This window comes from Oncorhynchus mykiss, chromosome 5, assembly GCF_013265735.2.
Source record: "Oncorhynchus mykiss isolate Arlee chromosome 5, USDA_OmykA_1.1, whole genome shotgun sequence".
NCBI lineage: Eukaryota > Metazoa > Chordata > Actinopteri > Salmoniformes > Salmonidae > Oncorhynchus > Oncorhynchus mykiss.
Genome location: NC_048569.1, coordinates 60,499,558 through 60,513,957, shown reverse-complemented (window position 1 = coordinate 60,513,957; position 14,400 = coordinate 60,499,558). Strand labels below are relative to the sequence as shown.

At 44.0% G+C, this 14,400-nt stretch overlaps 1 protein-coding gene across 2 annotated transcripts; it reads left to right on the top strand.

The window, feature by feature from the left end:
* Positions 1–477: 477 nt before the first annotated feature.
* Positions 478–4,279, top strand: LOC110524219 (C-C motif chemokine 25). 2 transcript variants are annotated; one of them, XM_021603670.2, is made up of 5 exons: positions 478–706; positions 1,231–1,319; positions 2,038–2,155; positions 2,455–2,536; positions 2,631–4,279. In XM_021603670.2, exons 2-5 carry the CDS (start codon positions 1,256–1,258, stop codon positions 2,652–2,654), a joined length of 288 nt encoding a protein of 95 aa, XP_021459345.1. In that variant the 5' UTR covers positions 478–706; positions 1,231–1,255; the 3' UTR covers positions 2,655–4,279. The 2 variants fall into 2 exon arrangements, with proteins under 2 accessions (XP_021459345.1, XP_021459347.1); XM_021603672.2 differs by lacking the exon at positions 478–706 and adding an exon at positions 723–1,078.
* Positions 4,280–14,400: the final 10,121 nt, after the last annotated feature.

Sequence of the window (14,400 nt, the reverse complement as noted above, 5' to 3'; positions counted from 1 at the left end):
AACTGCCACCCGAGACATAGATACAAGTTTCTTGCCTCAGCCCACATGTATTGTTATGTAATATTAGACAATATTTGATTGCAATTCAATGCTTCCTATTAGCTTGTAATGAACTTGTGATTCAATGTCGCTTCAACAGCGGAAGCTACTTTTGACATAATTGCTTGGATAAAGATCAGGCATCGGATCTTACATAAACACACAGGCTGGTATTCAATCAATTGCAGACAGTGGATTTCCAGACAGTGCTTTCATTGCTGTTGTACAAAATATATTTAAGGAGGAGTCTGTGTGTGGTCCGCATTTTCTTGGTTCAAAGGATGTAGTTGATTTTAACAGTTGGTTAAATGACTAAAACAAGTTCTGAACATGTATACTGAGTGCTGGCCTGGCTCCCTGAACCTCAGATCATTCTCTAATAGGAAGGAGGGGCCCTATGTAAGCCCTCCTGAGAAGGGAACAGTTCCACAGTTTGTCACTCATCTTTTCACTGGACTGAGCGAAGAAAAACTGTTCAGTGGCATTCAATTGTGAATCTTGTTCAAATTGTACCTCTTCCCAGCAATTGTAAAACATACCGTGGTTGTCATGCCAGAGGAGGTGTGGCTGATTGAGGTAACAGGGTTGGTAGAGAGGTGAAGGTATTATATAGCAGCTATAAAACAGCCAAGGGAACTCAACGAGGACATTTCTTCTGAGAGACTATGTAAGTTTTTAGGAGCTTATTTGCAGCATGTTCTGCATTGTTGGTGGGTGTAGGCTTTTGTGTTGAGAGGTTGTCAGGACTGTTTATATGTTGACCTTTTGCATGTTTATATCCTTGCCTAATGCTGAATTCATACTTCACTAGCTTTCGGATTAATGCTGTAAACATTCTGTACTTTTGCATTTCTAACTAATAAAAGACACAAGTTTATACAGCTGGCTCGAGAGACGGAGTTTGGCTTTATCTGATTGGTTGTTGATTTATTAGAACATGGTCAGAGTTTCAGCCAAACAAATGATAGCTGGAGAAAACAGCTGAAGACATCTGGATCTGGTTGACTGTTACCAAGAAGGACGTGTTTGTAATCAAGGGGTCAGTGTGGGGGTCTAGTATTGGGGTCTAGAATGGGAACATACTGGTATTATAGACAGGGTGGTCTCAATACAAACATCACGTTGATGATGTGGAGGAGGTATTAAAAAGAGGAAGCTTCCCTTGCTTTACATTCTGTCCTGTTCTTGTAGCGGACCCCACAGCAGCAGTGACACCATGAGGTTCCAGGCTCTGTTCTTTCTCCTGCTCCTGACATGCATGTATCTCACTCTGGCTCAAGGTAGGCACCATTAAACAATCTAAGGAACGGTATTCATATTCTGTAGATTCATTATTGTGAAGTTCACTGAAATTGGTGTAATGGTGTAAAGCAAGCCTTTCATGTGTTTTGGTTCATTCTCAGTACTTCTTGTAATTTACTTCTTGTTGAAAATAAATATACTGTACATAGTAGCCTATACTCCACATTTGTACACTTAATGCATTGTTGTGCCTGGAGACCTCCTTGTGCCTCTGGAATGGAGAAAAGTTGTTCTACGTAGTTTTTTTTTTACAAGCTTCCAATGGTCCATACTTTGTCCAGAAGAGGAATATTTTGCCACTAGAAAATAATGTAGATAATTATTTATGGGAAAATTTTAGACTGATGTGTTGGGATATGTCTGTCTCCCCCTCCTTTCAAAACATTGTCTCAAATGGCCTGGCACCAGATTTCACAACACTTTGACTTTGACGGTAGTTTACATAGCTCATATGCAACTTCAAGCAGCTTAAACATGAAGTCCCTTTGATGTCTCTCTTGCAGACATCTGCAATACCTTAACTCGTAATTCTTTCTCAAATTACAGAAACTACTCATTACACTAGGTTGCTATTACAATTGCACAATTCAAACCATTTGCTACTGAAATATCCCTACATGACAGCATGTCATGGGTCAGCACAATAAGAGTATAGAGAAGATTGTAACCATTTCACTTCCTCATGCTTGTTGTTAGGGTCGTATGAGAACTGCTGCCTGAGGCATGTTACTGGCCTGAAGAAGAGTACCAAGAGGAATGTTGTAAGCTACAGGATACAGGAAACAGATGGAGGCTGCAACATCAAGGCCGTTGTGTGAGTGTGTTGCAACATGTCCTCACCTTCTGTCAGCCTGCCCTTTAGCACAATTAAGTGTCCAGATAAAAACAAAGCCACGCATAACAGTCAATCATTGTGACACTGGTAGGAAAATGTCCTCAAGTCATGTGTCAAGAGGACTTGTTGAAAGAGACATATGAAATTGTTTGTTTTCCTTTTTTTCTCCTCATAGAATGTAAATCTAAAAAACAATATTGTCAATGAGAGTCTAATGAAAAAAATTATATATATGTATATATACTGTATATCTCCCACAATGTGTCTAATATCCATAGGTTCATACTGAAGAAAGGGAAGACTGTTTGTGCCAATCCCAGCCACAAATGGGTACAGCATCTGAGGACTGTTGTCGATAAGGTACTACTCTCACTCTTATAACTACATTATTTTGTAAATTCATGTATGTTTGACAAGTTTCCAGTATCTAATTATGGCCTTTTCTCATCCATAGACTCCAGGGAATGAGGGGATGTAGTTGATCAGTTGCTTCGTTGGAGGATCTTTCAACCAGTGTATGCCAATTTCCAAAAATAGGACAGTCATATCATCCTGTAACTAGAATGTGAACTTCATCATTATATTACTCATTATATTACAGTTTGGCTTAATGAGTTTATATTACATGCTTTTGGGAGGATACCTGAGATTCCATGGTTTAGATGGCTGTTAGCATGAGGTGACTAACCGTGCCTGCTTGTAATGTGCCACGGCAGCTTAGCATTATTGTGTGTGAGGGGCGGAGGGGATGGAGGGGGGGGTTATTCACTATCCTCATGGGTACCGGAAATCCCCCAAAAGTCCTCACAAGGATAGTCAATTAAGGAACATTTTCCCTCATGGGGACATTTCCCACATCCCCATGAGGACAAAGGCTATTGTAAGCTTAGGGGTTAGGTGTAGGTTCAGGGTTAGGGTTAGGGTTAGGGTTCAGGTTAGAGGTTAGGGAAAATAAGATTTTGAATGGAAATCAATTTTTGGAGGGGGGTGGGGCAGAATGCATTGAAAAGCTACAATTCCTATTTTGTTAAACCTTGAGACACTACATGACCAAAAGTATGTGGACACCTGCTCTAGTCAAACATCTCATTCCAAAATCATGGCATTAATATGGAGTTGGTCTGCCCTTTGCTGCTACAACAGCCTCCACTCTCCTGAGAAGGCTTTCCACTTTATGTTGGAACCTTGCTGCGGGGACTTGCTTTCATTCAGCCACAAGAACAAATGTGAGGTCGGCATTGATGATGGGCGATTAGGCCTGCCTCACAGTCGATGTTCCAATTCATCCCAAAGGTGTTCAATGGGGTTGAGGTCAGGGCTCTGTGTATGCCAGTCAAGTTAAGATTTCCCTTCACTGGGACTAAGGGGCCTAGCCCGAACCATAACAGCCCCAGACCATTATTCCTCCTCCACCAAACTTTACAGTTGGCACTATGCATTGGGACAGGTAGGGTTTTCCTGGCATCCGCCAAACCAAGATTCATCCGTCGGACTGCCAGATGATGAAGCGTGATTCATCACTCCAGAGAGTGCGTTTCCAAAGCTCCAGTCCAATGGTGGTGAGCTTTACACCACTCCAGCTGCTTAGCATTGCACATGGTGATCTTCGGCTTGTGTGCCAGAGGCAGTTTGGAACTCAGTAGTGAGTGGTGTAACCGAGAACAGACAATTTTTAAGCGCTGAGTGCTTCGCATTCTGTGAGCTTGTGTGGCCTACCCCTTTACTGCTGAGCCGTTTTTGCTCCTAGATGTTTCCACTTCACAATAACAGCACTTAAAGTTGCCCGGGGTAGCTCAAGTAGGGCAGAAATTTCCCGAACTGACTTGTTGGAAAGGTAGCATTCTATGATGCCACGTTGAAAGTCACTGAGCTCTTCAGTAAGGCCATTCTACTGCCAACGTTTGTCTTTGGAGATTGCATGGCTGTGTGCTCCATTTTATACACTTGTCAGCAACAGGTGTGGTTGAAATAGACGAATCCACTTTGAAAGGGTGTCCACATACTTTGTATGTATAGTATATTTTTCTATCAGTACTATGTGTTAAAAGCAATATTTGTATAACTTCACATTTGTAATAAAGCAAAAAATGATAACAAAATGTTTATTAGCCTCATACATATTTATGTGTTTATCAATTCAGGATTTGTTCACCTATCTATATCAATAATCTCCCCTTCATACTTTTCATTTGTATGATTCTAAGGACAGCTTACTGCACACTACCTGTACTTGAACTCTTTATACACATTTCATTGGAAAAAGAAAATAGACAATTGCTTCACGCCTCAAAGCTTTAGCCCGTCTTATTGCCTTCAGCATGAACCTACATGAGTTCTTTGAAGCTTAGCAGTTGTAATGCCACATACTTACCTGAAATGTGATATAATGGACAGAGAATCAATGACAGTTTATACATGCTCATTCTTGCTCCAGTTTCCATGTTACAATGAGTGTGATGCCCCGGGAGAAACGTCTTTAGTAACTCCAAGGCTCCAATATACTGCGGGGAGACTCGGTTCCCATGGGAAGACGTATGATTACACTGTGAAGAATAAATACAGTACATTTAGTTTGAAAGCACACCAACTACTTTCCCAGGACAGGGCAAATCAAATCAACGTTTATTGGTTGGTATACAGATTTGCAGATGTTTTCGCAGGTGCAGCGAAATGCTTGTGTTTCTAGCTCTTAAAGTGCCGTAATACCAAAACAATACACACATAATCCAAAAATAAATTAAGAAATATCAGAACGAGCCATTTCAGAGTCCGGAATATAAATATATATTATAAACTGTGTGGTTCAAGCCCTGAATGCTGATTGGCTGAAACATTTATTTTTACTACTCTAATTACGTTGGTAACCAGTTTATAATAGCAATAAGGCACCTCAGGGTTTTGTGAAATATGGCCAATATACCACGGTTAAGGGCTGTGTCCTAGTGCGCCGTGCTGCGTCGTGCCTAAGAACAGCTCTTAGCCGTGGTATATTGGCCATATGCAAGAGAGACATCAAAGGGACTTCATATTTAAGCTGCTTGAAGTTGCATATGAGCTATGTAAACTATTGGCCATATACCACACCCCCTCTGGCCTTATTGCCTAATTATAGGCGTGGCTATATATAGTATGGCATTGGTTGAAGCTCAATGTTCATTTCATTCTGCACCTACTGTACCTAGCTCACATTCTAGACGTCATATTAAAACGAGACTATAGCATCCATAAAGTGACCAAGTTTGTTGGTGCAAAAGTTTTTATAAAAAGTATAGTTTATTGCTCACATGGGCTCATTTCTGTCCATTAAGAACAAACGATGAGCTACCTTTTTGTAGCATATCTGATGTTAACATATTTTCAGCCAATTTTCAGAGTTCCAAAACCAGGACCAGCAACTCGGTTGCTTCTCAACAGCAGCTAGCTAGTAGCAGGCTAAGAGCTATAATTAGCTAATTAACATCAGTCGGATGAGAAGCATGCTTCAAGCAAAGGAAGCTTTTAGCATCTCCATACATACAAGCCGCAAACAAACCACAACGTTTACATTTTAAAAAGTCAATAAATCAATTGAATACACACCATCATAGTAAATCCATGATTTATTTTAGGCAGCTCTAAAGAAACGTTGTGATATGAAGAAAATGTATTTCAGAAAAACAGAATATTTATTTATTTATTTATTTATTTATTTTATTTATTTATTTTACCTTTATTTAACCAGGTAGGCAAGTTGAGAACAAGTTCTCATTTACAATTGCGATATGAGTTGGCCTACTGTATGTTATCTGGCTATGTACCATGCCATAGTCTGTAGGCTTGTTCAACTTCAGTTGTGAATTACAGAAACCTTCGAATGTCTTAGAAATCAAACCATATATGGGCTGCATGATGTCAGTGGTGTAAAGTACTTAAGTAAATATACTTAAGTAGTTTTTTGGGGTATCTTTTCTTTACTTTACTATTTATGTTTTTGACAACTTTTACTTTTCCTCCACTACATTCTTAAAGAAAATAATGTTATTTTTACTCCTTACATTTTCCCTGACAGCCAAAAGTACTCGTTACATTTTGAATGCTTAGCAGGCCAGGACAATTGCCTAATTCACGCACTTATCAAGATAACATCCCTGGTCATCCCTACTGCCTCTGATCTGGCAGACTCACTAAACACAAATGCTTTGTTTGTAAATTATGTGTCACACCCTGACCATAGTTTACTTTGTATATTTCTATGTTGTGGTTGGTCAGGGTGTGATCTGAGTGGGCATTCTATGTTTCATGTCTAGTTTGTCTAGTTCTATGTTCGGCCTGATATGGTTCTCAATCAGAGGCAGGTGTTCGTCATTGTCTCTGATTGGGAACCATATTTAGGTAGACTGGGTTTCACTGTGTGTTTGTGGGTGATTGTTCCTGTTTTTGTGTTTGCACCAGACAGGGCTGTTTTGAGTTCTCACGTTTCTTGTTTTTTCCTTAGTTTGTTCATGTATAGTGTCGTCAATAAATTACAATGAACAACCACCACGCTGCGCTTTGGTCCGCCTCTACTTCACAAGAAGAGAATCGTTACAGAATCACCCACCACAACAGGACCAAGCGGTGTGGTAATGGGCAAAGGAAAAAGCAGCAGCAGGAGCAGCGCGAGGAGGTATGGACATGGGAGGACGAATTAGACGGTAAAGGACCTTGGGCTCAGCCAGGAGAGTATCGCCGCCCCAAGGAAGAACGGGAGGCGGCGAAAGCGGAGAGGCGCTGGTATGAGGAGGCAGCGCGGCGTCGTGGATGGAAGCCCGGGAGTCAGCCCCAAAAATTTCTTGGGGGGGGGGGGGGGCTAACAGGGAGTATGGCTACGCCAGGTAGGAGACCTGAGCCAACTTCCTGTGGTTACCGGTGGGCTAGAGAGACCGGGCAGGCACCGTGTTATGCTGTGGAGCGCACGGTGTCCCCAGTGCGGGTGCACAGCCCGGTGCGGTACATTCCAGCTCCGCGTATCGGCCGGGCTAGAGTGGGCATCGAGCCAAGTGCCATGAAGCCGGCTCTACGCATCTGGTCTCCAGTGCGTCTCCTTGGGCTGGCTTACATGGCACCAGCCTTGCGCACGGTGTCCCCGGTTCGCCTGCATAGCCCAGTGCGGGCTATTCCACCTCGCCGCACTGGCAGGGCGACCGGACCATTCAACCGGGTAAGGTTGGGCAGGCTCGGTGCTCAAGAGCTCCAGTGCGCCTGCACGGCCCGGTCTATCCGTCACCACCTCCACACCCCAGCCCTCCGGTGGCAGCTCCCCGTACCAGGCTGTCTCTCCGGCCCATCCGTCCAGAGCCTTCCTCCTCTCCAGCGCTGCCGGAGTCTCCCGCCTCTCCGGCGCTACCAGAGCCTTCCTCCTCTCCGGCGCTGCCGGAGCCTCCCGCCTGTCCGGCGCCTCTGCCGGAGCCTCCCGCCTGTCCGGCGCCTCTGCCGGAGCCTCCCGCCTGTCCGGCGCCTCTGCCGGAGCCTCCCGCCTGTCCGGCGCCTCTGCCGGAGCCTCCCGCCTGTCCGGCGCCTCTGCCGGAGCCTCCCGCCTGTCCGGCGCCTCTGCCGGAGCCTCCCGCCTGTCCGGCGCCTCTGCCGGAGCCTCCCGCCTGTCCGGCGCCTCTGCCGGAGCCTCCCGTCTGCCCGGCGCCGCCGGAGCCTCCCGTCTGCCCGGCGCCGCCCGTCTGCCCGGCGCCGCCCGTCTGCCCGGCGCCGCCCGTCTGCCAGGGGCCGACAGCGCCGCCCGTCTGCCAGGGGCCGACAGCGCCGCCAGTCAGCCAGGGGCCGCCAGCGCCGCCAGTCAGCCCGGCGCCGCCAGTCAGCCCAGCGCCGCCAGTCAACCAGGGGCCGCCAGCGCCGCCAGTCAACCAGGGGCCGCCAGCGCCGCCAGTCAGCCAGGGGCCGCCAGCGCCGCCAGTCAGCCAGGGGCCGCTAGAGCCCCTCCGCCCGGAGCAGCTGTCCCTCCGTCCCGAGCAGCTGTCCCTCTGTCCCGAGCAGCTGTCCCTCTGTCCCGAGCAGCTGTCCCTCTGTCCCGAGCTGTCTCTTAGGAGGGTCACCTATCTAGGGACGCTAAGGAGGTGGACAAAGACTATTATGGAGTGGGGTCCACGTCCAGCGCCAGAGCCGCCTCCGCGGACAGATGCCCACCCAGACCCTCCCCTATAGGTTCAGGTTTTGCGGCCGGAGGCCGCACCTTGGGGGGGGGGTACTGTCACACCCTGACCATAGTTTACTTTGTATATTTCTATGTTGTGGTTGGTCAGGGTGTGATCTGAGTGGGCATTCTATGTTTCATGTCTAGTTTGTCTAGTTCTATGTTCGGCCTGATATGGTTCTCAATCAGAGGCAGGTGTTCGTCATTGTCTCTGATTGGGAACCATATTTAGGTAGACTGGGTTTCACTGTGTTTGTGGGTGATTGTTCCTGTTTTTGTGTTTGCACCAGACAGGGCTGTTTTGAGTTCTCACGTTTCTTGTTTTTTCCTTAGTTTGTTCATGTATAGTGTCGTCAATAAATTACAATGAACAACCACCACGCTGCGCTTTGGTCCGCCTCTACTTCACAAGAAGAGAATCGTTACATTATGTTTGAGTATTGAACTGTGCCCCTGGCTATCCGTAAAAAAAAAAAAATTTAAAGATCATCTGGTCGTCTGGTTTGCTTAATATAAGACATTTTTTAAAATTATTTATACTTTTACTTTTGATACTTAAGTACATTTAAAACTTTTACTCAAGTAGTATTTTATTGGGTGACTTTCATTTTTTCTTGAGTAATTTTCTTACAAGGTATCTTTACTTTTACTCAATTATGAAAATGGGGTACTTTTTCTGCAAAAGAAAGCTTGCTCTGTTAGTTGCCTCAGGCTGCACACGCTCTGTCATCAAGTGATCATATTTTGACCCATCAGACTTTTTTCAATTGAATCTTGTCTTCACTAATATGCCAAATGAGTTTCGATTTAGAATGGTCCATTATCAAATGGGCAGAACAAAATATATGTAATCCTTATGCACTTGAATAGCTAATAGGGGCAACTTTCCTGCCAGTAGGCTACTCTGTTATTTCACTCCACACATCGACCACTGTTTGAGGAACATGCAGCCTCTTGCTGCACAACATGTGATATTCCACCCAGATGTATTAATTTCCAAATGCTCACTCAGCCAATTTATTCAATACTTTCAGAGTCACTTATAGGAACTGGTATCGTGCTTAATGTCCAGCAGCTGTTGATATTCACCACCTCCCCTCTTTAAAGGGAGAATCCATATGTTTTGCATAAATGCAAATAGGCATGTCTATGAAGTAATAGCCAGGGCCCGGTTTTCCTGTGGCAATGGAATTTAAGCTTACGAGTGTATTAACGACGCATCGTTTCTATAAAGGCTGAAGAACCAAAACACCACATAACTTTCAATAAGTGCATGGTTAGAGCATGTGTCAATACTGAAGGATCGAAAGAAAGGCAGCGCTGCTCTCTGATCGGCGTTCTCCATTCAAAGCTTTCCTCAACATTAGATACTGATGACGGATCAGTTCCTAGAAATAAATTATCACCTATGGCTGCAAATATTGAGGCGGCTGATTCTAATGCTTAGCCTATGCACTAAATCGAATATTAGGGACATCATTGCGCACGTTGTTACACCTACACATGGAATTGAGGCAAAAGTTACAGACAGTAAGCTATACTAGTGGCGCAGAGAGTGGCTCGTGAGTGGCGCAGCGGTCTAAGGCGCTGCATCTCAGTGCAAGAGGCAACGCTACAGTCACTGGTTCGAATCCAGGCTGAATCACATACGGCTGAGATTGAGAGTCCCATAGGGCAGAGCACATTTGGCCCAGTATCTTTTGTGTTTGGTTGTCATTTTAATTAAGAATTTGTTCAAAGTTTTTATATATATATATATATATATATATATACACTGCTCAAAAAAATAAAGGGAACACTAAAATAACACATCCTAGATCTGAATGAATGAAATATTCTTCTTAAATACTTTTTTCTTTACATAGTTGAATGTGCTGACAACAAAATCACACAAAAATGATCAATGGAAATCCAATTTTTCAACACAATCAGGTCTGGATTTGGAGTCACACTCAAAATTAAAGTGGAAAACCACACTACAGGCTGATCCAACTTTGATGTAATGTCCTTAAAACAAGTCAAAATGAGGCTCAGTAGTGTGTGTGGCCTCCACGTGCCTGTATGACCTCCCTACAACGCCTGGGCATGCTCCTGATGAGGTGGCGGATGTTCTCCACGGCGTCTCCAGACTGTCACGTCTGTCACATGTGCTTAGTGTGAACCTGCCTTCATCTGTAAAGAGCACAGGGCACCAGTGGCGAATTTGCCAATCTTGGTGTTCTCTGGCAAATGCCAAACGTCCTGCACGGTGTTGGGCTGTAAGCACAACCCCCACCTGTGGACGTTGGGCCCTCATACCACCCTCATGGAGTCTGTTTCTGACCATTTGAGCAGACACATGCACATTTGTGGCCTGCTGGAGGTCATTTTGCAGGGCTCTGGCAGGGCTCCTCCTGCTCCTCCTTGCACAAAGGCGGAGGTAGCGGTCCTGCTGCTGGGTTGTTGCCCTCCTGCGGCCTCCTCCACGTCTCCTGATGTACTGGCCTGTCTCCTGGTAGCGCCTCCATGCTCTGGACACTACGCTGACAGACACAGCAAATCTTCTTGCCACAGCTCGCATTGATGTGCCATCCTGGATGAGCTGCACTACCTGAGCCACTTGTGTGGGTTGTTGACTCATGCTACCACTAGAGTGAAAGCACCGCCAGCATTCAAAAGTGACCAAAAACATCAGCCAGGAAGCATAGGAACTGAGAAGTGGTCTGTGGTTATCACCTGCAGAACCACTCCTTTATTGGGGGTGTCTTGCTAATTGCCTATAATTTCCACCTGTTGTCTATTCCATTTGCACAACAGCATGTGACATTTATTGTCAATCAGTGTTGCTTCCTAAGTGGACAGTTTGATTTAACATAAGTGTGATTGACTTGGAGTTACATTGTGTTGTTTAAGTGTTCCCTTTATTTTTTGGAGCAGTGTATATACATACACACACACACACACACACACACACACACACACACACACACACACACACACACACACACACACACACAGTTGAAGTTGGAAGTTTACATCCACCTTAGCCAAGTACATTTAAACTCAGTTTTTCACAATTCCTGATTTAATCCTAGTAAAAAAAATCACTGTTTTAGGTCAGAATAATAGCAGAGAGAATTATTTAATTCAGATTTTATTTGTTTCATCACATTCCCAGTGGGTCAGAAGTTTACATACACTCAATTAGTATTTGGTAGCATTGCCTTTAAATTGTTTAACTTGGGTCAAACGTTTTGGGTTAACTTCCACAAGCTTCCCACAATAAGTTAGGTGAATCTTTACCCATTCCTCCTGACAGAGCTGGTGTAACTGAGTCAGGTTTGTAGGCCTCCTTGCTCGCACACGCTTTTTCAGTTCTGCCCACAAATTATCTATAGGATTAAGGTCAGGGCTTTGTGATGGCCACTCCAATACATTGACTTTGTTGTCCTTAAGCCGTTTTGCCACAACTTTGGAAGTATGCTTGGGATCATTGTCCATTTGGAAGACCCATTTGCGACCAAGCTTTAAGTGTCTGGCTGATGTTTTCAGATGTTGCTTCAATATATACACAATTTTCCTTCCTTTTGATGCCATCTATTTTGTGAAGTACACCAGTCCCTCCTGCACCAAAGCACCCCCACAACATGATGCTGCCACCCCTGTGCTACATGGTTGGATAGTGTTCTACGTCTTGCAAGCCTCCCCCTTTTTCCTCCAAACATAACGATGGTCATTACGGCCAAATAGTTATATTTTTGTTTCATCAGACCAGAGGACATTTCTCCAAAGGTACGATCTTTGTCCATGTGCAGTTGCAAACTGTAGTCTGGCTTTTTTATGATGTTTTGGAGCAGTCGCTTCTTCTTTGCTGAGCGGCCTTTCAGGTTCTGTCAATATAGGACTCGTTTTACTGTGGATATAGATACTTTTGTACCTGCTTCCTCCAGCATCTTCTCAAGGACCTTTGCTGTTGTTCTGGGATTGATTTGCACTTTTCGCACCAAAGTACATTCATCTCTAGGAGACAGAACATCTCCTTCCTGAGTGGTATGACGGCTGCATGATCCCGTGGTGTTTATACTTGCCTACTATTGTTTGTACAGATGAACGTGGTACCTTCAGGCATTTGGAAATTGCTCCCAAGGATGAACCAGACTTGTGGTCTACAATTGTTTTTCTGAGGTCTTGGCTGATTTATTTTCATTTTCCCATGATTTTCCCAAAGAGGCACTGAGTTTGAAAGTATGCATTGAAATAGATCCACAGGTCCACCTCCAATTGACTCAAATTATGTCAATTAGCCTATCAGAAGCTTCTAAAGCCATGACATAATTTTCTGGAATTTTCCATGCTTTTTAAAGGCACAGTCAACTTAGTGTATGTAAACTTCTGATCCACTGGAATTGTGATACAGTGAATTTTAAGTGAAATAATCTGTCTGTAAACAATTGTTGGAAAAATGACTTGTGTCATGCACAAAGTAGATGTCCTATCCGACTTGCCAAAACTAGTTTGTTAACAAGAAATTTGTAGTGGTTGAAAAATGAGTTGTATTGATGCCAACCTAAGTGTATGTGAACTTCCGACTTTAACTGTATATATTAGCGAGTAGAACTTGATTGAATATAATTTAAATATATAGGCGTATGCAGTCATCTTGGTTTTTATTTAAAGCATATTTTTACCCTTTGCTTGTTTATTACAATTGCAAAGACACTGGTCAACTTAATTTTTGAACCTTTGTTTAACTAGGCAAGTGAGTTAAGAACAAATTCTTATTTACAATGCCGAACTCCCCCACCAAACCCTAACGACGTTGGGCCAATTGTACGCCGCCCTATGGGACTCCTGTTCATAGCCGGTTGTGGTACAGCCTGGAATCAAGCCAGGGTCTGTAGTGATACCTCTAGCACTGAAATGCAGTGTCTTAGACCGCTCTGCCACTCGGGAGCCCATGAAATTATTGGCAGTCACAACGGAAACATCTCGATTTTGTTTTGCAGAGATGATCTGTGTATAAAGTGACGAAAGGCAAAAAAGCATCAAACGACCCAGCTGGTCTATGAGTTGTCTGAGGCAATAGGTAAATAATGAGTGTTTTCAAGTGTAAGTTTAATAACAATGGTTTTGGGAATTATGCGCACCACAATGCCTACTCCCCCCATGCGCTACCAAGGTTTTCCAGCACACAGCTTTGACATACTGCAGTAGTTACGTTGGTATATTGTACTTCAACAAACAATGTGTATGCTGGTTGCTGTAACGAACGTCTTCCTCTTCTGATGAGGAATAAGGAGGATCAGACCAAAATGCAGCATGGTACGTGTCCATGACACCTTTAATAACTCAGAACACAACAAAATACCAAAAGAACAAAGTGCAGGAAATAAATGAAAATCGAAACATTCCCGTATGGTGCAAACACAGAAACGGAAAACTACCCACAACCCATAGTGGGAAAACAGGCTGCCTAAGTATGGTTCTCAATCAGACACAACGAGCGACAGCTGCCTCTGATTGGGAACCATACCAGGCCAAACACAGAAATACAAAACCTAGACTACACAACCTAGAAGCCCACCCTAACTCACGCCCTGACCAAACTAAAACAGAGACATAAAAAAGGAACTAAGGTCAGGACGTGACAATTGCTTAGGATTCAAACCTTAAACAGCCCAATTCATACTCTTGAGAGGAATAATGGACTTTACAGTGTCCTGCTATTAAAATCATGTTTATATACAGTACTAGTCAAAAGTTGACACTCCTACTCATTCCAGGGTTTCTTATTCTCTAAACTATTTTCTGTCATGTATAATGATAGGAGACAGGAGCAAGAACACAAAATAGTTTAAATTTCTCTACCCAAAATATTGTAAGTCATGGACATGACGGGGACGAAGTCCAAAGCAAACACGTGTGTGAATATATATATCGATTGCGCAACCAGGGCTGGAAAAACCTTGGATCATTGCTATTCTAACTTCCGCGACGGATATAAGGCCCTGCCCCGCTCTCCTTTCGGAAAAGCTGACCACGACTCCATTTTGTTGATCCCTGCCTACAGACAGAAACTAAAACA

What these genes read in the sequence shown, in the direction of transcription:
- LOC110524219 (XM_021603670.2), top strand. Translation starts at nt 1,256, where the DNA reads ATGAGGTTCCAGGCTCTGTTCTTTCTCCTGCTCCTGACATGCATGTAT. An exon ending in GTATCTCACTCTGGCTCAAG is followed by an intron (nt 1,320 to 2,037) that starts GTAGGCACCATT and finishes GCTTGTTGTTAG; the next exon opens with GGTCGTATGAGAACTGCTGC. An exon ending in TGAGGACTGTTGTCGATAAG is followed by an intron (nt 2,537 to 2,630) that starts GTACTACTCTCA and finishes TCTCATCCATAG; the next exon opens with ACTCCAGGGAATGAGGGGAT.